The sequence below is a fragment of the Vipera berus genome (genome assembly GCF_964194415.1).
Source record: "Vipera berus genome assembly, chromosome: 3".
Taxonomy (NCBI): domain Eukaryota; kingdom Metazoa; phylum Chordata; class Lepidosauria; order Squamata; family Viperidae; genus Vipera; species Vipera berus.
In genome coordinates this window covers 164,573,314-164,596,380 of record NC_138204.1, presented here as the reverse complement: position 1 = coordinate 164,596,380, position 23,067 = coordinate 164,573,314, and the positions used below count along the sequence as shown (strand labels likewise).

Here is a 23,067-nt window from a genome sequence, read left to right as displayed (position 1 = left end):
CTACCTGCCTATCTCCCTCCCCTCCCCGCCCCGCCTGCCCTTTTGGCTGCCTTTCACTCTGCTGCCACTGCCTACCCTTCTGCCCTCTGCTGACTTTTGCCATCTTCTTCCTGCTGATGAGGTGTGTCCAGCAGAAGCAGCTGCTGACACATTTGGAATGCTGCACAAGACATTCATGTGGCCTCACAAGGTCTCCCCATTGCTTTTCAAGGCCACATGAAGGCCTCGCAAAGGGCCAGGAACTGCCTCAGTCAGGCACACCGTGTCAGCAGGGGAAGAAGATAAGGGAAGTCAGGTAGGTCTGACGGGGTGGTGGTGGTGGTAGGCAGGAGTAGGTAGTGGTGATGAAGTGCAGGGCAGCCAAAAGGGAAGAGACAGGAGACAGCCAGGTGGGGGGAATTGAAGCAGAGTCTTACATGACATGGCAAGAAAAGTGTGAGGTTCTGGCTTAATGACCATAACTGGGAACCACAGGTGCTGTCACTAAAAGATGCAGTCATCTGGTAATTCACTTTATGACAATTTTGCTTAGTGATGGAAATTCTGGTCCCAAGTAGGGTCATTAAGTGAGGACTACCTATAATGCAAGTTGTGATAAAATAAAAAAAGAAGAAGATACTTTCCTCCCTAAATATAAGGAAAACCTGGTTCCATGAAGGATGCATTTAATACTATCTCAAAGTCATGAAAACCCTCTTATTATCCTTTAATCAAGGCAACAGGAGATAAATCATTAAAAGATCGTAAAATGCAAGAAAATACACATTACAGCAGCACTTTCTGTTATTCTTCGAGGCACCACAAAATGAAACATTTCATTTGATTTTTTTTTCTGTTTCTAAATATGATTCATCCCCACCCCTTGGTCTGCAACGTGGGAGACTCATAAATTACAAAACAATATTTTATCACGCTAAAAATTCATACCTTCCAAAAGTTGTTTTATAGGTTTTGCGGCATTATCGCTAGGTGCTTTGACATAATGTGGATATACTCCAGCAAGTGCCCTAGGTAAGGAATAGCATGGTTGAAGGATATTTAATGGAAATTTATTTACAATGTTTTGTAGTCATAGTTGATCTTCCTTATCTCATACAGTGACTGGCTAAAGTCATTCCAGCACCATAAGTGACTTATGATTTTAACATGTCTCCCTGGTTTCAGTCCAAAACTCTATTTGATCCAGTACATTGGCTCACTATTATAATTACAAATATTTTTTGTGTCATCCCCAGGTCACAAATTCCACATTCATTTTCTTTTTAAATTTATCACTCTTCAATACTTTGAAAATTTGAGGGCAGCTAGCCCATCATCAAAATATGCTCAATTTTGGTATCAGAAGGATAACATTTTTCTATTAAAACAAACTCTAGAACAGTTAACTATTCATCTAATTTTTAAATGATTTTCTATGATCCAAGTACAGCAAAAACTATGCAGAAAGAGATTTTCATATTTATACAACTTAGAACCACAATTGAGTCTAAAATTAGCAAGACAGTTGTTAAATGAGTTTTGTCCCATTTTACGACCTTTTTTGCCACAATTGTTAAGTGAATTGCTGCAGTTATTAAATTGGTAACATGGTTGTTAAGTAAATCTGCCTTCCCCATTAACTTTGCTTGTCAGAAGTTTGCAAAAGGTAATCACATGACCGTGGGACACTGCAACTGTCATAACTGTCAGCCCTAAATAAATTGTTGTAAGTTGAGGACTACCTGTACATGTTTCTGCTTTCTTGATAGTATTATACAATAAAAACAACCAAATCTACATGCAAGTGCTTGTATTGTTGAATACATGTAGCACATATTATCAGTTCAAGAACATGAATGAGTACAAGGGTGTAAAGACAACAGCCACGAACTTTTTCTCATTCTTTATATGTAGTTCCAGATGTACTATATTTCTGTTTGAAATTGGGTATTCGTTCCTCTTAAAAGTCCTTGCAGATAATTGATATGCATTTACATAAATGAAGAATCCTATCCAGAAGATTATAATTCTGTAATTAGTTCAATTTAGGGACCAAGATATAAGGAATTAATGTCAACTTGAAGGTGGAATAATACATTCTTTCTACTGATGAAGGAAGAAAGGAAGGAAGGAAGGAAGGAAGGAAGGAAGGAAGGAAGGAAGGAAGGAAAAGTATGGCACCTGTATAGTGTTAAATATTTACAAATGTAATACAATCATGATCTTTTTCTACTTTTCTATGTAAGAAATAAAATCTCTTGTATTTTAGAATATATCCAAAAATACTTACACAAAGTGGTTTGCATGTAGAGTTGGATTTTCCATCATTGCTGCAATTTTTTTTCTTGTATCAGCTGGTAGGTTGTGAGATATTTTATCTGTTACTGTTTCTGCTTTTGCTCCAAGAGAGGCATTTCTTTATAATAAATATTTTATAAAAATGTATTATTTAATCATTCAATAACATATATTACAAACTACTGTATTTCTCTAATTGTTATATTCTACATAATCACTAGATAGATTTTGAAATACTAATTTGACTGTACTATGAATGTTTGCAATGATGATGATGATGATTACTGTTAGATTTATTTGACGCCTAGCTTATCATAAGGCTACTCTAGGCTGCGGCTTGTATTCTCACAGATAAATTATGGCTGGCATTCTCACAGATAAAACAAAACTTCAGATTTGTTCCCTGCTGCCACAATACTGTTAGAAAATTGATGCTAATAATTTTCCAGGAACTAAGATTCTGTGTTAAGGCTGCCATTTCATGTCTTAACAGAGATGCATAGTAGCATACTTTTATTGGGAATGTAAAATATTTAAACTGGGCTCATAGTTCAAATAACGTTTACACTAATTGTTCCATAAACAATTATGACATCCATAAGAGTGTAGAAATCTTACAACAGTATTCCCTAGCAGTAAAACTAAGGTTAAATTGGTGGTTAAACAAGATGGCACATTGACAGATAGACAGTAGAATGAATACAATAATATAAATATTTAGGAATAATTTTTCATATTTCAGGATTGTGGAGTATGCAATTATCATAGATGCTCAAAATGCATCATCATCATTTTATCTCAGACAGCTGATGGGTTCCACATTTTCTCAGTGCTAATTATTTTAATGCTGAATTTTGCCACTTTTGCTATATGTCTGAGGTCCAGGCCTATGATTATTGCTATTCTTTATATAAAAGAAATTATTCAAATCAAATTCTTTTGAGTGTTCTTTACTGCTATAGGATGTATCCCAAGGACAATCCTTTGTTTTGGAACAGGCTAGGTTTCTGGGTACACTAAAGTCAAATTATGGCATTCTGTAAAATGCTTAAAGTATCTTTTTACCATATTTTACTTCTAACCACTTTCACACCCAGACAAAAAAGTGATAAGCCTATATACTATCAATGATATACCTTTGAATGTTCCATGAAATAACCAAAGAAAAATCAGGAGTATCTTCCTTGAGCTCCTTTATCATATTTTTTCTGCTAGGAGGGCTGATGGTCCATAAAGAATTTGAACTGCCTTCTAGCTGAGCCACTGTTATATCTTCTATAGCATAGTTTTCTAGAAACTGTAAAGCACCCTTTAAAAAAATAAAAGAAAAATTATCTCTATTTGTCGTCTGTAGAACTATTCATCAAAGGTTTCATTATTCAAAGAAGGAGGGAGAGACAAGCTGTGGAAAAGATGTATAGCCGTGACTAGTGGATGAATGAACAGGCATAAAGAGCACACATAATGGCAGAAAGAAACATTGTTATGCTAATTAACTGAATGGTCAGAGCACTTCAAACCACAACACTCCACATTCTGTGAAGGAAATCCACTACTAGAGAATCATGAGACCAGCTAGCTGAGCCAAATTTTCTTTTACTTTCTCCCTTTCTCTCAAAAGTATGAGAACATCATAAATGTAACTGATTAATTAGTTGGCAGAAAATGAGTGAAATATTTTTCAGTTTATGAAAAGTTCAGCATTTCCATTTTACAACAGGGCAGCTACTTAAATAGACAAGCATTACTAAATGATTGATTTAAAATGGCCATTGCAGATATGCCCTTGTGTGTAATATTTGAAACGTGTGTTCACATATTTGTGCTAGTACAAGTACTAAATTATTGTACACGTTTGTCCTTGGTGTGCTTGTTGGTCTCTAGTTGTACACAGAAAGGTGCAGATGCTGGGGTATAGCACACCTCCAAATACACATTAATATAAATTTAGTGCTTCCTTCTTTACATGTTATTAAGCACTGAGATTAACTGTATTTACAGATTAATGCATGGATATGCTCTGAATGGCAGTACAAATGGAATATTAAATAAATAACATAGTCATAATGGTAATTTGAAGAATATTGAATGCTTCCACAATTGCTTGCCATTAGTAATATTATTTTTATAGTACTATTAAAGAAATACTTACAGTATCCTTCTTAAATGCATTGTGGAGGTCTTTAAATTGTCTATTTGTCATATTTTTTAGTTGACTTTGCTGGGCACTCATTGTAAAAATAGGCTGGAAAATAACATAAAAGTTGCTGTACACACTATGGATACCTTTAAGTAAATATACATCAATGATTTCTTTTGCTGTAATTTAAGTCTATAATAAATGTTAGCATATGAAAGAAAATAACACATGACATTTTAACAGGTTGTACCTGATAACCTCCTAAAGTTATTGTGATGGATACATCAAGAGGTTTATTTGTGACACCTGCAACAGATTTAATTAGAGACATGAAGAGCAGCGGGAACCACACTATGCATATCAGCAAGACAATAATCATGCCACCCATTCCATACTTCACAACTTTCTTTTTCTTCTGGCCCCTTGGTTGGGGATATCGCTACAAAAAGAGAAAAATAAATAAATAAATAAATGCATGTGTTTTTCTTTCCTCTGAAAAGAGTTAAAACCTATTAATTTTTTAAGTTACATTTTTCATGCATTTGAACTTTAAGCTGTGTTCATATGTCCTTATCATATTGAGATTCCACAGTTTCTTGTCAGACCACACATGTTCTAAATAATTAATATTATCCAAATGACTATAACTGAGACAGTCCAGCATCATGTGCAGGAAAAGTGAATTCAATAGTAAAGGTCATTGTCTAAAACCACAGGCTCTAAACTTTTGTTTTCAATAAAACTTTAGAATAGCAAGCAGACATTGACAATTAAATCCACATTCCCAGGTAGGCTGAACTGATTTCATAAGCTAGAGGTAGCAAAGTATATTTCTTAATTCATCATGCAAGATCTGCCATAACAGCAACACTGCAATTCAAGCAGCTCTTAGTATTTGGGGTCAGCTAACACAGGAGAACTCTGACCCATAAAGCTTATATTGCAAAATGCTGTTTTGTATAAAGTGCCAAAGGAGTCTTATATCAGAATCTTGTAATTCTGCAAGACCTTGTAATCAGGTCTTGTAATTCAGGGACTCAACATATACATAACCTCTGGATTTTGATTGTATATGCTGTCTATCGTCATTTCCCTTCATGGATTACTGCCTTGTCGTGGCGAAGGGGCTTGTGTAATTCAATGAAGCTATGAGCTATGCCGTGCAGGGCCACCCAAGATGGACAGGTCATAGCAGAGAGTTCTGACAAAACGTGATCCACTGGAGAAGGAAATGGCAACCCACTCCAGTATCTTTGCCATGAAAACCCTATGGACAGTACCAAAAGGCAAAACAATATGACGCTGGAAGATGAGCCCCTCAGGTTGAAAGGCATCCAATATGCTACTGGGGAAGAGCAGAGGGCTAGTACTAGTAGCGCCAGAAAGAATGAAGCGACTGGGCCAAAGCCGAAAGGACGCTCAACTGTGGATGTGTCTGGTGGTGAAAGGAAATTCCGATGCTGTAAAGATTTTTTCTCCATAGGAACCTGGAATGTAAGATCCATGAATCAAGGAAAGCTGGACGTGGTCAAACAAGAGATGACAAGACTGAACATCGACATCTTAGGTATCAGCAAACTAAAATGGACAGGAAGGGGTGAATTTAATTCAGAGGACCATCAGGTATACTACTGCGGGCAAGAATCCCTCAGAAGAAATGGAGTAGCCTTCATAGTCAATAAAAGAGTAGGAAAAGCAATACTGGGATACAATCCTCAAAATGACAGAATGATCTCAGTTTGAATCCAAGGCAAACCATTCAATATCACAGTAGTCCAAGTCTATGCCCCAACCACCAGTGCTGAAGAGGATGAAATTGACCGGTTCTATGAAGCCCTACAGCACCTTATAGAACTAACACCAAAAAACGATGTCCTTATCATCATGGGGGATTGGAATGCTAAAGTAGGAAGCCAAAAGATAAGCGGAATAACAGGCAAGTTTGGCCTTGGAGTACAAAATGAAGCAGGGCACAGGTTGATAGAATTTTGTCAAGAGAATACGATGGTCATAGCAAACACTCTTTTCCAACAACCCAAGAGACGGCTCTACACATGGACATCACCAGACGGTCAACACAGAAATCAGATTGACTATGTGCTCTGCAGCCAAAGATGGAGAAGCTCTATACAGTCAGTAAAAACAAGACCAGGAGCTGACTGTGGCTCAGACCATGAGCTTCTCATTGCAAAGTCTTCGGAGGAGGGCGGGATATAAATGGAATAAAAATAAATAAATAAATAAATAAAGTTTAGGCTTAAACTGAAGAAAGTAGGGAAAAGCACTAGGCCACTCAGGTATGAATTAAATCATATCCCGGTTGAATATACAGTAGAGGTGACAAATAGATTTAAGGAATTAGATTTGATAGACAGAGTGCCTGAAGAAATATGGACAGAGGTTCGCAACATTGTACAACAGGTAGCATCCAAAACCATCCCAAAGAAAAAGAAATGCAAGAAAGCAAAATGGCTGTCTGAGGAAGCTTTGCAAATAGTTGAGGAAAGGAGGAAAGTGAAAGGCAAGGGAGAAAAAGAAAGATACTCCCAATTGAATGCAGAATTCCAGAGAATAGCTAGAAGAGATAAGAATGACTTCTTAAATGAACAGTGCAAAGAAATAGAAGAAAACAATAGAATAGGGAGGACCAGAGATCTTTTCAAGAAAATTGGAGAGATGAAGGGAACGTTTCATGCAAAAATGGGCATGATAAAGGACCAAAATGGCAGGGACCTAACAGAGGCAGAAGAGATTAAGAAGAGGTGGAAAAATTACACAGAAGAACTATACAAGAATGAGCTTAACGTCCCTGATAATCACAATGAGGTGGTCACTGACCTCAAGCCAGACATCCTAGAATGTGAAGTGGGCCTTAGAAAAGCTGAGCAACAACAAAGCAAGTGGAGGTGACAGTATTCCAGCTGAGCTGTTCAAAATCTTAAAAGACAATGCAGTAAAAGTGCTACACTCAATTTGCCAGCAAATTTGGAAAACTCAACAGTGGCCACAGGATTGGAAAAGATCAGTTTACATTCCAATTCCAAAGAAAGGCAGTGCCAAAGAATGTTCAAACTATCGCACCATTGCACTCATTTCTCATGCTAGTAAAGTTATGCTTAAAATCCTACAAGCTAGACTCCAGCACTATGTGGATCGAGAACTACCAGAAGTACAGGCAGGATTTCGAAGAGGCAGAGGAACTAGAGATCAAATTGCCAACATACGCTGGATCATGGAAAAAGCTAGAGAGTTCCAGAAAAACATCTACTTCTGCTTCATTGACTATGCTAAAGCCTTTGATTGTGTGTATCATAACAAACTGTGGCAAGTTCTTAAAGAGATGGGCGTACCAGACCATCTTATTTGTCTCTTGAGAAACCTATATGTGGGCCAAGAAGCAACAGTGAGAACTGGACACGGAAGCACTGATTGGTTCAAAATTGGGAAAGGAGTCCGGCAAGGCTGTATACTGTCGCCCTGCCTATTTAACTTATATGCAGAGCACATCATGAGAAAGGCAGGGCTAGATGAATCAAAAGTTGGAATTAAGATTGCTGGAAGAAATATCAACAACTTAAGATATGCAGATGATACCACTCTAATGGCAGAAAGTGAAGAAGAACTAAAGAGCCTCTTGTTGCGGGTGAAGAAGGAGAGTGCAAAACTTGGGTTGAAACTAAACATTAAGAAAACTAAGATCATGGCATCCGGCCCTCTCAATTCCTGGCAAATAGATGGGGAAGAAATGGAGGTAGTGACAGATTTTATTTTCCTGGGCTCCAAGATCACTGCAGATGGAGACTGTAGCCAAGAAATTAAAAGATGCTTGCTTCTCGGGAGGAAAGCCATGACACTAAAAAGCAGAGACATCACCCTGTCAACAAAAGTGCGTATAGTCAAGGCTATGGTCTTCCCAGTTGCAATGTATGGCAGTGAAAGTTGGACCATAAGAAAGGCTGAGTGCCAAAGAATTGAGGCCTTTGAACTATGGTGCTGGAGAAGACTCCTGCGAGTCCCTTGGACTGCAAGGCGATCAAACCGGTCAGTCCTAGAGGAGATCAACCCTGACTGCTCTTTAGAAGGCCAGATCCTGAAGTTGAAACTCAAATACTTTGGCCACCTAATGAGAAGGAAGGACTCACTGAAGAAGAGTCTAATGCTGGGAAAGATTGAGGGCAAGAGAAGAAGGGGATGACAGAGAATGAGGTGGCTGGATGGAGTCACTGAAGCAGTAGGTGTGAGCTTAACTGGACTCCAGAAGATGGTAGAGGACAGGAAGGCCTGGAGGAACATTGTCCATAGGGTCGCGATGGGTCGGACACGACTTTGCAGCTAACAACAACAACAACAATCATCATTGTTCGGAAGTAGATGAAAAGGCTTGTTTAAAACTTTGGAAAAGTAAACTAAACAAAGTATGAAAAAGAACAATCTTTTTCATACTATGCTTCTTAGAAAAATGTGAATTTAGAATGAATAGCTTGTCTAAAGAACATTCTAATGAAAAGCATTATTTCATAGTTGCTACAGATTTCAGATCCATAGGAATGAAATAAAATTATAGGAGCTGAAAAGTCTAATTCTTATTTTCCCTTCTGTTTTCAAATAACTGATTATAATTGTACTAAAGGACACTTACTGAGGGAAAATAAACTTCTGCTCAGATTAATAGTACAGGTTTGTAGCAGTAATAGATGTACTTTTAATGTATCTATTCTGTGGTACATAACTTAGCAGCTTGGCTGTTATCGTAACCCATACTTCTGCACTATATACTGCTTTCCTAATGGAAAAAAAATTAAAATTGTCAATTAAAAAACCTAACAGAATCTAAGTGCTGCATACAAAGCCCTAATAGTTTTAGTTCTGATCATTATCTTGGGTCTTCCAAGGGAATGTCTCACTGAAAAGAGTTCTAAAATACTCTAAATTGGATACCACAGTGGTGCATCCAGAAATTATTTCTGAGAAAGGTATGAAGTTATGTTGAACAGGCTCATTTTCAGTTATAACTCTTTTTTCCATGGATTAAATAAAGCTTGAGTTTTCTTTGGACAATTACATATTTATTATATACTGATTACATATAATAAATTATATATAGTAAATTACATATAATAAATATTTACGTATTCTATCAGTTCTGCTTTTTTAAAAGTATCATTCTTTCTTATGCTCTTGAACCTGCATACAGGTATACAGAAATACATAGAAATATACAGATATAAAAATACACAAAAACAAGTGCCTTTGAATGGAAGTAGTAAAAAATTAATCTAATATGGATAAATGAAAAATATGATCACATTTCTTTTTGACACTGTACAAGGTAAACCTTCTTTTCCTGATTATAAGGTTGCAAAGAAAAAAATAAACACTTAATTTCTCACTTTTTCTGACTCTCGCCAGCACTTTAAAATGAATATATGAGCATAAATATCTTCAACACAGATCCAACTGGAAAGACTTAATGTGGTATCAGTCCAAACCCAGTCCATAACTGCCCTCAATTCAGTCAAGAAAGGGACTAGGCGGAACCTGTCAAAGAAAAAGAATCAGTTTTAGCCTGGGATATTCTGTGGCACAGACAGATAAGAGGTTTTCATTGCCATGAGCCAAATGCAATCCACGCCCTCCATTTTGTGGCTTCCAGAGAACCCCCAGATCACCACTACCACTTTTGGAAGCATTATTTCCCTAATTTATTGCAATAAAAACATAATCCTCCAGAAAAAAAGAGATAGATTAATTTAAACATTTAGAACTGTTTTATGTAAATATAGGATAACACCGTTCCGTGTGCCTTTGGCGTCTAGTCATGCCGGCCACATGACCACGGAGACGTCCTTGGACAAGTGCTGCTCTTCGGCTTTGAAACGGAGATGAGCACTGGCCCCTAGAGTTGGAAACGACTAGCAAGCATGTGCGGGGGAACCTTTACCTTATTAGGATGACCTAGAATTTAATTCTAACATCATTCATGTACCAGGATGAAGACTAGCTAAAATATTCCATTTGCCTATAATTTTCTAAAACCTTCTATATAAGAAAAGCGTGATGCCCCAAATTTCCCTTCTCTCCTATAAGAAATTAGATTTTGTCCAAAAATGTTTCCTTTTCACTTCTGAGTAGAAGTGTATAGTCAAGGGTTATAATTGGTCTGTTTATGAATTAAAATTGATTTCATGATCAAGTGTAAATTTAATGGTGTCCATCTAATTCATATTACCATAGCATTTCCAAATTAAAGAAAACATTAAGGTGACATGATCATTTTACTTTATTATGAATAAGTGTTGGCGGAGTGCAATCTATAATTATTAAGCAAGAATAAATAAAAAGAAAAAAGACATATTATACCAGACTCAAAGACTTACCCTTGGAATAAAAAGAGATTTACGTAATTATAACTTTTTGTAAGGAAATTGCCAAGTACACGGGTTGGATAGCCACAACGTATCTGGTATGCCGATAATCCAAAATAAACACATTTCACAAAATACCAAAGCTGGGCAACTATGTTTTGACTAAATTTCCTATAACACAAAACACATCAAAAAACCAAATGCATTTTTATTTACCTTTCATAAAATGAATACTTTCTATATTATTTAAATATGGCAAAGCTAACCCATTTCTTTTCACAGTATCATTGTCTTTTTTACTTATTCAGTACAATCATTCATAAGAGATGAATTTTATCATTATGTAGATCAGGGGTGTCCAACTGCCATCCCGCGGGCCGGATGCATCATCCGGAAGCCACGCCCACCCCATTGCTGGCAATGGCAAAACCGTCCCGATATGTCTAATGTAGTTGAACAGGTCACTTTTAAAAAGCAATAAATAAAAAAGTAACAAATAAAATCATTTAAATACAATGCACTTACCTCTCTGTAACTATGGGCAAGATAAAGAACATCCAAAAGTGTATGCCGAAAACAAGGATAACCTGAAAGATGACTTTCCCCATGACTGTCTTTCTCAAGTACAGTGCCCGATCTACTACCATGGTTCCAAACTGAATTAGTACCATCACTAAGAAGGCCTCTGGGACTTGGTCTTCTGATAATGAAGACGTAATATCTGCTGCTGCAGAATGTTTCTGTAGAAAAAAGAGAAAGAAAACAAAAGAAGTAAAGTTATTTCTTATAAAAGTAATATTAATAAAAATAACTACTTACTCAAGCACACCAATTCTTATTAACATACCCCAAAAGCCCAGAATCCAAAGACAATTATAATGAAGTCCACAGTATCAGCTAGGAACATCAGGACATAAACATCTGTCACAGCACTGTATTCCGGATGGATAAGATTGTAGAAAAACTGTCTGATGGGCAGATATATTTGAAGTGCCCTGAAATAATACAAAAGTCACTGTCATTGTTACAAATGACAAAATTACTTGTGGAGAAATGCACATGCTTAGAATTTCACTTGTTGCCTCACAGATACTATATGAAGCCCAATATGGAGGCCTTCATTGTCTTCATCTTTGATCTATTCCTGTCTCCAATGGTAGAGACAACTACAGTATATAATAGAATTCGTTTCAGTAAAAAACATGCAAATGTGGGCTTAAATGTTTTTTCTCTTGATCTGATCCTAATCAATGTATAGATAACCCTCACTTACCAACCACTCAATCAGCAACCTTTCAAAGTTTACAACCATTTACAATCTTCGGAGCCATGTGATTCCCATTACAGTCAGTAAGCATTGTCTTGTCCCTGACCTGTGTTTTTTTTCCCCTTGCAAAGCAAAGAGATTGGAGAGGAAGAGATTACAAATAATGGGGAATTTCCAGACTGTTTGTATAGAGCACTGGTGGCTGCTGGAGCCAGCACATTCTTTCAATGCACATTCCCCACTTTTTTCCTGTTTACTTTCTTGTAATCTCTTCTTTTCCAAATGATGTAAATACAAACATTATTTCCCTTTTTGTTAACTATTCCCATGCAGGAGTGGAGGGATAGTGGAGTGATAGGAAGCAAACCAAAACCCAAGGGTATGAAATTGATTAGTTTCAAGCCAGAAAGCACATTTGTAATAGCATGATTTCCCACTAAGTGATTGCTTCACTTAGTAATGGAAGGCCGATCTTAACTGTAGTCACTAAATGACAATTGCCTGTAATTGATTCCTCCAAGGAAAGAGTAGGACTCCTTTCAAAATGTTTCAGGTCAAAATTCCCATGGGAGTTGTATCTCCAGATATCTACAGATTAGCTTCCTTTGTTTTAGGATATTTAATTTCTTCCAGCACATATAATTTAAAACAAGAAAAGAACTGCAAGGCTTGATTTGGAAGAGGGATGTTAGAAACGTGACACCCCTATGGATGCCTTATAGCAGGGGTGTCAAACTCAATTTCATTGAGGGTTGCATGAGCATTGTGGTTGCCCTCAGGGGGCCGTGTGGGTGTGGCCTGGGTGGGTGTGGCCTACTGGGTGGGCGTGGCTAAAGTGCGTATGGCCTACTGGGTATGGCCAGCTCTACATCGTTCGCATCAAGGGTGCTTATGGGGGCCTGGGCAAGAGTGGGACAGATCTGAGGATCTCTGGCAGGAGGAGGGTCTCTGGGCCAGGGCCAAGGCAGCGGGGGCCGTTCCCTCACTGTTTCCAGGATGGCTTCACCAGCCGCATGAAACCACTTCACGGGCCAGATCTGGCCCCCGGGCCTTGTGTTTGACATATCTGGCTTATAGATTCTTCGCATATGCAGAAAATGATTTATTAATCTTTTAGAAACAAGATAACCTTAAAATAATAGTTTGGTGGGGGACTGTTTGTATTTACTGCTGGAAGGAAGGAAGGAAGGAAGGAAGGAAGGAAGGAAGGAAGGAAGGAAGGAAGGAAGGAAGGAAACAAACAGTAATTGTGGTCTTAGTGATTTAGTATTGGAATGTGTCCCTAATACACTGAATGGAAAAATTTGTTTCCCATTTTCCTGAAATCTTTTCTTGCTACCTGGCAATCAAGTATATAGGTCTGCCTTAGCAATCAGTGATGGACTGGAGTTCATTAGTGATATAAAATGGATACAGATTTCCTTCTGGCCCCTTCTTCAATCCTAAAACATTTTGAACACATTCTGGATTCAGCATTCATTTCAATAAATTTGATATGTGTAATTACTCACTTTTTAATGGTAAATGCCTTTGCAATGATAAATTGTTCTCTCAGTTTTTCCATCAGAAGTTCTTTTCTTGACTTCCTTTTTATGCTTGACACACTGCTTCCTTTTTGACTACTGTTGCGTGTGCTGGTACTTCCTGAAAATACAAGTGGAGAAAGAATTATTGCACTTTTAAGGAAAAGCTCAAAAGAAAAGGAAAAAAACAACAACAACCCTGGATTTGCATATCCTTTTTCTTTTTCCACACTTGGAAAAATAGAATCCTTTAAACTACAGTTAATAACAAAAAGCAAGAATCAAAATGTGAAACAAAAGATTAATTCCTTTTTAACAAACAAAACAAACAGACAAATCTTTCTCAGGTTATTACTCCTGTGCCTGGGATCATTTTAAGTGTAAAGGTAAAGGTTCCTCCGCACATGTGTGCTAGTCGTTTCCAACTCTAGGGCCCAGTGCTCATCTCCGTTTCAAAGCCGAAGAGCCAGCGCTTGTCTGAGGACGTCTCCGTGGTCATGTGGCCGGCATGACTAGACTCCAAAGGTGCACAGAACGCTGTTACCTTCTGTTTAGTTCTGGTTTAGTTCTGATAGACGAGGACTCAGAGTGGTTTAACAAGGAATGAGTTTATTGAATACACAAAGTCAACTGCCAACTGTCAAATGTTGCAACCCTTTTATAGGGAAAGCGTTTGAACTGTAACCAATACAAACAGTCTCTTTTCCCGCTCCTTGGTTGTGGCGTCCAATGATTGCACCTTATTTTCCCGCAATAAACCTTGCAAAGCTGCACTATGTTTGCAATCTCTTCCAAGGCCTATTGCTAACTATTTACATACATAACACCCCTTACCCCCCAGTTGATGTCATTTCCTTACAAAGTCCCTTAGGTATTTTGGTGGCCTATGTATTCTGGACGGGTATCTGTTGCTTTGGCTATTAGGGACCCTTCTTTCTGGTTGACTGCTAGGCTGCAGGTTACTACTGGACCTGGGCTCCGGGTTACTGTCTACAGATGTACTGTCTTGAATAATAGGATGTGTTTGGGATTCAGTGGTCACTGGCCTACTTCGCAGGGGTATTTCCCAATCAATTGGACTGAATTGTTGTTGTTGGGCATCAGGGAATGAGTTATCATGCCCAACCCCCACAACGCTTTCAGGCCTAATGTTGTCTGTACTGTTTCCCCTTACTAATCCTTGGTCCCCCTCAGCAGGCACACACCCACTAGATCTTTTCCTCAGTTGGTCTATGTGTCTTTTACAAATCCTATTCCCTTCCCCCTCAATGATGTAAGATAGGGGACCCAAGATTTCAGTTACCACCCCTGGAATCCATTTGTCCCCTTGGGCGTAGTTCCTGGCCCAAATCAAGTCCCCCACTTCAAATGTTCTGTTAGGAATGTCAAATTCAATGTTTGGTTGGAGTCTGTCAGGATGTAATCTGTCCAACTTGGTCAATATTTTCCTGCCCCACCTCATTTCAGCTGGGCTTTTCCCTGTAGCCGAACAGGGGGTTGTGTGTTGAGCCAACAAGAACTCAGCTAGTCTCTGATGCCAGTCACCTCGAATGATTCTTTTAAGCGCGTCCTTCGTGGTCCTCACATTCCTTTCAGCCAATCCGTTGGTGGAGGGGTGGAAGGGTGCAGAAGTCTTGTGCTTAATCGAGTTGGCCTTGAGGAAATCCTGAAATTCAATAGATGTGAATTGTGGCCCATTATCAGACACTATTAAATCTGGCAACCCATGAGTGGCAAAGAGGCCCCTTAATGCCTGTATTGTTCTGCCTGCCGTTACTGAACTGACCGGTATTACTTCTAGCCATCTAGAGTAACTGTCGACCACTACAAGGAACGTTAACCCCTGGAAAGGTCCCGCGAAATCAATATGAATCCTGGACCAAGGATTCCTAGCTAGCTCCCATTTATGTGTGCGGATGTGTTGTTGTTCAGGCCTGGAGCGTTGGCACAGATGGCAATTGGCAACGCATTCCTCAATGTCGTGGTCCAAACCTGGCCACCACAAGTGACTCCTAGCCAGGGCCTTCATCCTTACTATTCCAGGGTGTCCCTCATGCAATTCAACTAGGATAGCTGATTTGTGGATTTCCGGAATTACTACACGAGTTCCCCAGAGTAAGCACCCCATATGAACTGATAGTTCATCTTTCCTTCTGAAAAATGGACTGTATTTTACGTCCGGGTTGGCGTTGGGCCAACCACTCATGGCCCAAGCCATTACTCTTCTTAAGATGAGGTCCTTATTGGTTGCCTCAGCAATGTCTTTTGCCGTTAATGGCAAATCAGGAATATCCTGTAGGGACATTATTTGTCCCACTGGGGCAGGGTCCTCCTCTGTTGTGCTTAGGGGCAATCTGCTAAGAGCGTCTGCATGACCCATGTCCTTACCTGGCCTGTATTGGAGGGAAAATGAGTATGCTGAGAGGAAAATGGACCACCTCAGCATCCTGGGTGACATAATCTGAGGAGTCTGTTTATCTGTGGTAAACAGTCCCAGCAAGGGTTTGTGGTCAGTCAGTATAGTAAAGTTCCTACCATACAGGTAATCGTGGAACTTCTTAACTCCTGCCACAATAGCTAACGCCTCCCTGTCTATTTGCGCATAGTTCCGCTCTGCCTTGGTTAGTGTGCGGGAGTAGTATGCAATGGGTCTTTGTATTCCTTGGTTGTCTAAGTGGCTGATTACCGCCCCTACGCCATAAGGCGAAGCATCGCATGCCAGGAAGATTGGTTTGTTTTCAATAAAGTGAGTCACAGTTGAATTACTGGAAAGGATGTCTTTTAGAGTTTGGAAACTCTCTTTGTGCTTGTTCTGCCATTGCCAAGGGGTCTTCTTATCTAGGAGTCTGTGCAGAGGTTCTGCAATGGCAGCCTTATGTGGCACAAAAGTGTGATAAAAATTTACCAAGCCTAGGAAGGCCTGTAGTTCTGCCTTGTTCCTTGGTTCAGGAGCCCCTTTTATTGCTTTGATTTTTTCAGGGGTAGGATGGACTCCACTTTTGTCAATCCTGAACCCCAAAAAATCAGTGGATTTAACCCCTATGCTACATTTTTCCTTTTTTAATTTTAACCCAGCCTTTCTAAATCTGCCCAGTACCTGTTCCAGCCGCTCTACTAACATTCCTTCATCTTTTCCAGCTATTAGGACATCATCAAAGTAAGGGCATACTCCAGGTATGCCCTTTAAGGTCCTCTCCATCACTTCTTGGAAGATGCCTGGAGCTGCTGCAATTCCAAATTGCAGCCTGTGGACTCGGAACGCCCCCTTGTGGGTAACAATTGTTTGTGCCTCTGCAGCCTCCTTGGAAACAGTTAACTGTAAGTACGCATGCGCCGAGTCGAGCTTGGCGAAGATGGCGGCGTCCTGGATCGTGGCGAGGACCTGCTTCACCGTCGGGACCGGGTAAGCATGTTTTTTCATCCCAATGTTGAGGGTGGCTTTATAGTCGGCGCAGATTCTCACATCCCCATTGGGTTTGAGGGGTGTGACAATCGGCGTCTCCCATAAACCGCCCTCAACAGGTTCTAAAACTCCGAGGCCTACAAGCCGGTCGAGCTCGGCCTCGATTTTTTCTTTTAAGGCAAAAGGTACTCTCCGGGCCTTTAGCCTGATCGGGTTTACTGAGGGGTCTAGGTTAAAGTTAATGGGGGGCCCTTTGTACTTGCCTAGAGATCCATTGAATACGTCTGCAAATTCTTTGCAGACGGATTCGAGGGTCTTATTTCTAATCACAGAATTTATTCCCCCTATCCAAATTCCTAGGGCTGGAAACCAATTAAGCCCTATTAAGCTGGTCCTATTCCCCTCCGTAACTACCAAATCTAAGACCCCCTTAAACCCCTTAAAATTTACTTTAAGGCTGGTCTTCCCTTTTACGATTATTGGACTTTTTTGGAAGTCCATTAATTGGATAGTTGTTGGTTTAAGTGGAATTCTTTTTCCACTTAGTTGTTCAATTTTCTCAAGGGTTTCAGTGGAAATTATCGACACTGAAGCCCCTGAGTCGATTTCCATTCTGCAAGGGACCCCTTGCAGAAGGACTGTGATTTTTAATTTTCCGTCCGGAAAATTGTGCCCCCTTCCCCGCCGTCTCCGATTGACGCGGGCCACCTCCCTTAGAGTTGGACTTTCCACCCGGGGTTCAGGGGTCTCCTTGCCACTAGCATTAGGGGTTACCTTACCCTCTGGCCACACATCGACTTCGTTCAGACGGGTGTCCCGACCGCGACTTCTGCAGATGGCCTGGATGTGGCCAGTCTTGCCGCAAGCCCTGCACTTGGCGGTACGGAATCGGCAGGAAGCGCGGGAATGGTTGCCGCCGCAGCTGCCGCATCGGTTCTGGGTTTCGTTGTCGCGTGGTCTGGTTGCGGTGTCCCGCCATGGTCGTTGTGCCCCGGTCGGTGGTCTTTGCGGTGTTGCGGTTTGTTGCCGGCGGCCTGGGTCAGGCCCCTCGCTTCTGAGTTGTTTTGGTGCCATCTTTCCGAATCGCCTGGAGACTTCGGCGATCTCTTCCTCCCACTGCTGATCCACCTCCCCGCAGTCCACATAGCCCTCTTGGTTAATTTCGGGTGCTGTCGCCATGCTACTGCGGGGGGGGTCACGATACCCGGTTGACTCATACGTGAGGAGTTCGTCTAACACTTCCTGTAAATCGCCGGTAGGTTTGGCGATTATTCTATTCTGTAATTGTTCATCGCGTAAACCCAGCACGACTCTGTCCCTAATTCTAATCTCTAAATTGTCGTATTTGCAACGAACTGCTGCTTCCCGGACGGCAGCGACGAATTTCTGTATGGACTCCCCCGGTCTCTGATTCCTCTTCTCGAAGATGCGCCGCCAAAAGAGTTCGGACCTTCGGGGAGTAAAGTGAACTTTTAATTTTGCGAGGAGGTCGGCATAGGGCACGCTGGAGACTGGTTGAGGCTGGCACAGCCCGACAGCAACTCTGTAGACCGGTGTGCCGCAGATTGTCAAGAGTGCCGCCGCTTTTTTCCGGTCGTCGGTGATTCCGTTCACTAACAGGAATCCTTCGACCTGCCCGATGTATTCTTCCCAATCCTCGGGGAAGTTAGGGTCAAATTCCTTCAGTGACCCAATCTGCGCCATTCGGAGAATTTTTTTATTCTGCCGCGGCCGCTCGGTTGACTTGACACGTATTCGAATTCCGCCGCCTTTGCGCGACAATTCTGCCGATTCTCTGGTCTTCTGTCTATCCCACCTTCGTCGCCAGTTGTTTAGTTCTGATAGACGAGGACTCAGAGTGGTTTAACAAGGAATGAGTTTATTGAATACACAAAGTCAACTGCCAACTGTCAAATGTTGCAACCCTTTTATAGGGAAAGCGTTTGAACTGTAACCAATACAAACAGTCTCTTTTCCCGCTCCTTGGTTGTGGCGTCCAATGATTGCACCTTATTTTCCCGCAATAAACCTTGCAAAGCTGCACTATGTTTGCAATCTCTTCCAAGGCCTATTGCTAACTATTTACATACATAACACCTTCCCACCGTAGTGGTCCCTATTTTTCTACTTGCATTTTTTACGTGCTTTCGAACTGCTAGGTTGGCAGAAGCTGGGACGAGTAACAGGCGCTCCCTCTGTTACGTGGCACTCGGGATTAGACCTGCCAAACTGTCAACCTTCTGATTGACAAGCTCAGCCTCCTAACCCACTGAGCCACCGCGTCCCTATTTTAAGTGTAGTTAGGACCAAAATGGCAAAAACATGCTGATGCATTCTTTTCTCTTGAAAATCCACTTTTCACTCACATTATTCAGCAACTAGGGAACTGAAAACTTTTAATTTTAAAATGACCCTGGTAGCTCAGTAGTTAGAATGCAGTATTGCAGGCTAACTCTGCCCGTAGTCTGGAGTTTGATCCGGATGGGGCTCAAGGTTGACTCAGGCTCCCATCCTTCCGAGGTCAATAAAATGAGAAACCAGATTGCTGAGGGTAAGATGATGATATTGTAAACTGCCCAGAGAATGCTGCAAAGCACTATGGAATGGTATATAAGTCTAATTGCTATTGCTATTAGATATGACTTGATTGGATAATGAAATATTGGCAAATAACAACCAAGCTCAGAGAGCATCAGAGCTTCATATTTTAATTCTAAAGTTATTTCATATTATTTCAAACTGACTTTTTTTAGATAACACAAAGCAGCAAATTTATCTAATATTCCTTCCTCCTCCTATTACGTCCCAACAACAACCCTGTGAGATGGGTTAGGTTGCCCAAAGTCACCCACAGGTTTTTCATGCCTAAAAAGGGACTAGAATTCAGTCATCTGGATTCTTAGTTTGGTGATTTAACCACTATACCAAATTGGCTCTCTTCTATACATTTATATAAATATATAAACTATAAACTGTAAATTTATATACATAATTTTATAACATAATATACTTTAAAAATATTGTCAGCGAAATGAAACTTATTTTGAGACAGGGAGTTCTGCATTAATGAGATTGTTAAAACTCCTAGATTATCTTTTAAGATATAACTCAGGCATCTTATGAATTTTAAAACACAACAAATACCTTAAAAAATAAAAATGCTAAATCATAAGTTAAAGCTATTAAAATATATTCTTAACAAGAAATCTCTGTTTTGCATTCTGACATTGCAATGTTTTTATTATTTGCCTAAAATAATTTAAGTTTGTGGCATTAATAGGATAGGGAGAAAATAATTCTTCGAAGAAAATAAGGTTAACATAAACTTGGCTCTTCGAGCTGTCTGGCCCAGACTGAGGGGTTTTAATTTTAATTGGGTTTTAGTTTTAAATTTTGGGGACTTGAATTAATTAATTGTTTTAACTGATTTTAATTTTTGTATGTTATGCTTTTAATTTTCCCTGTAAACCTCCCTGAGTCCTATGGGAATAGGGCGGTATATAAATTTAATAAAATAAATAAATAAATAAATAAATAATAACTATCTAAGCTTAGCTTTCCTTAATATAAGGGTCATTGTTATCTATGATTTAATGGTTATTCTTTGCTACTTTCTTTCTTGTAAGAAAAGCTTAGGCAAATATTAAACAGACCAGTTTAGAGACCTGATGTCACCAGTCATACCTCTCTTTGAACGGTGAGAGGAGAAGCTGGATCTCTGTGATAAATGTGAGCCACTGCTTGAACTTTTCCTGCGGATGGCAGTTTGCTGTTCTGGGAAATGGACATGTATGGATTCAACAGATGCTGCCAAATTGACTGACATCAAAGAGTCAGCAGAATCTCTTCTGTATGATTCAGCCAACTCGTCATCTGAGTCATCTTTATTACTCCCATTGTCTCCTCCATCTTCTTCATCCCATAATCCATGACACTAAAAAGAACAACATTAAAGTATCTTCAGAATTACTGATATTAATTGTTATAATTAGATATTGAGTGTTTTGGATTATTTCACTTTAAACAAAGCTTTGGCTTTAGTGTTGTCATCTAATCTCTGATAACATCATTACAAAAAGTAATAATTAGTTTTTATTTTCAGAAATGCTGTTTAGTTTTCCTGGATTTCAGAGCCTTGTATGTGGGATGATTATAGTTGAAATGGTGTGCCATGACCTTTAGAGTAGGGTTAGACAATTACCAGGGGACTGAAGGATGACTTTTCCCTGGCCTCAAGGATCTGTTGTCCTCATACATTTTTGCACAGTCATTCATATACATACCATATGCACACAAAGACACATGTACAAATATTTTTCTCAGCTGAGTGACACATTCTTCTTGCCCAACCGATAGAGCTGCTTTTTACAACACTAGGAGTGGATAAAATGCTTATCTTGAGAGATTTCTTTAGTACTTGAGAAAGGCAAAGGGCTTAATTATGAAAATTTGAGAATATAAATCCTTTCCATAGATTCAGCACTGAGATTCTGAGACATAAATTGAACATGAAACTTCTGAGTGATTCAAGGATTCTTGCAGAGTTGCTTTCCAATGCTTTTGAATCAGTAAGTAAGAATTCTTTTTTTGGTTTAGTGGAACACTATTTTATTAAAAAAAAAAAGAATGGAAGTTCAGGTATATATGCTGACAGTTTTACTATTTTTCCCCAAAACAAAATAAAAAACAAAAATATACCTTTAAAATGGACCGATGAAAAAACAAAGCGAGTAGTTGCACAAGGTCGTAGTGCACATAACCCTCTTTCTTCTCAATACCAATAATATTAGGAGCAAAATAAGGCCTATCTTTTTTTAGTTCTAATTGTTTATTCCAAGGAAAGAATCCAAACTGGAAAAAATACTTTATCACTATTGTAACCTATTGGAGAGAAAGAAAAAAATTAAGATAACATTTTCATATTAAACAGAAAAATTAACAAAATCAACCTTCTTAAAAATTGTTGTGCTCGAGGCTCATAAAGAATGGGATCAAGATCTAAAGTAGATCTATAATACTTAAGGAAGTTGAAATCCAATATGCCTCTTAACAATTCACAAGGAAAACTTGATTTCCTGCTTCAGTGTTACTAGGCAATCTCTTGCCTTGTTTCTTCATTGTTGCTGACATCACTGGATTTCTTAACAGATTTCTCAAAGGCAGACTGACAATATTATTATTTTCTAGCCCTTATTAAAATAAGCCTAACATGTGGAACAAGATGCCACGTGCAGTAGTCAATTCTCTTTGCTAGAGGTTTCAGAGAGAGAATGGATAGATGCCTATTGGAGGCATTCCACCAGTGGATGCCATGCTGAGTGGGTATGGGTATGACTGGATGATTTCTATAGTGTAAAGCGAAATTTGCACTGTCTGTCTGTACTTCCAGTTTCAAAACTGTCTTTGGTTCTGTGCTATCAATTTGGAACCAAAGAGGTTTCCACATTCTGAAGCACTACTATGAAACAAAATAATATAAACAAAAGAGGACCCAACATGTGCCTCTACAGGATTGGGAATTTCAGATGAGGGAAAAGAAAAAAGAGAAAGGGGAATGGGAAGCTGGCATAACTTTTTGCCATTTTTATGACCCTAGGAAGAAAGGGGGTGCTGGACTGAAGACAAAAATAAGCATTTTTGTTTATACTGAATCTTTGTAAGGCTTTTAGTAATCCTCTCAATTGTTTTAGACTAGGTTTAAAGTCATTGGCACTGAAAATAACAAAAGTTTTTGCAATGGCAAAGAATGGCAAAGGATTTAGCAGCCTCCCTTAAAAACATTTGTGCCTACATATATATGTATGTGTGTGTGTGTGTGTGTGTGTGTACACATATAGGTACACACACATACATATCCACATATACAAACATTTTTAAGGGAAATGCTAAATCCTTTGCCATTCTTTGCAACTGCCCTTGTATGTGTGTCTCTTCAGCAAGGAGGATGGACTTATTCTATCGGTGTGTAGGTGCCTAGTAGAACTGATAGGGTTTCTGGGGAGAGCTTGGGGTTGTTCCTGAGTGTGTGGCTGAAGCCTTATTTGCCTCTTGGAATGAACGCCCAGTCAGGGCTTTAGATTAGTTTGTGTTTA

At 39.5% G+C, this 23,067-nt stretch overlaps 1 protein-coding gene across 1 annotated transcript in view; it reads right to left on the bottom strand.

Annotated features, from left to right (window-relative positions):
* Window positions 1–23,067, bottom strand: part of PIEZO2 (piezo type mechanosensitive ion channel component 2) — a gene marked incomplete at its 5' end in the record, with an annotated part of 234,741 nt that overhangs the window by 4,337 nt on the left and 207,337 nt on the right. The window contains 12 exons of the mRNA XM_081322722.1: window positions 928–1,007; window positions 2,270–2,395; window positions 3,414–3,586; window positions 4,430–4,522; window positions 4,668–4,856; window positions 9,808–9,955; window positions 10,795–10,953; window positions 11,308–11,522; window positions 11,630–11,777; window positions 13,561–13,693; window positions 20,660–20,909; window positions 21,674–21,856. Of these exons, the coding sequence (XP_081178848.1) occupies window positions 928–1,007; window positions 2,270–2,395; window positions 3,414–3,586; window positions 4,430–4,522; window positions 4,668–4,856; window positions 9,808–9,955; window positions 10,795–10,953; window positions 11,308–11,522; window positions 11,630–11,777; window positions 13,561–13,693; window positions 20,660–20,909; window positions 21,674–21,856 (1,897 nt within the window). The remainder of the gene's footprint in view (window positions 1–927; window positions 1,008–2,269; window positions 2,396–3,413; window positions 3,587–4,429; window positions 4,523–4,667; window positions 4,857–9,807; window positions 9,956–10,794; window positions 10,954–11,307; window positions 11,523–11,629; window positions 11,778–13,560; window positions 13,694–20,659; window positions 20,910–21,673; window positions 21,857–23,067) is intronic.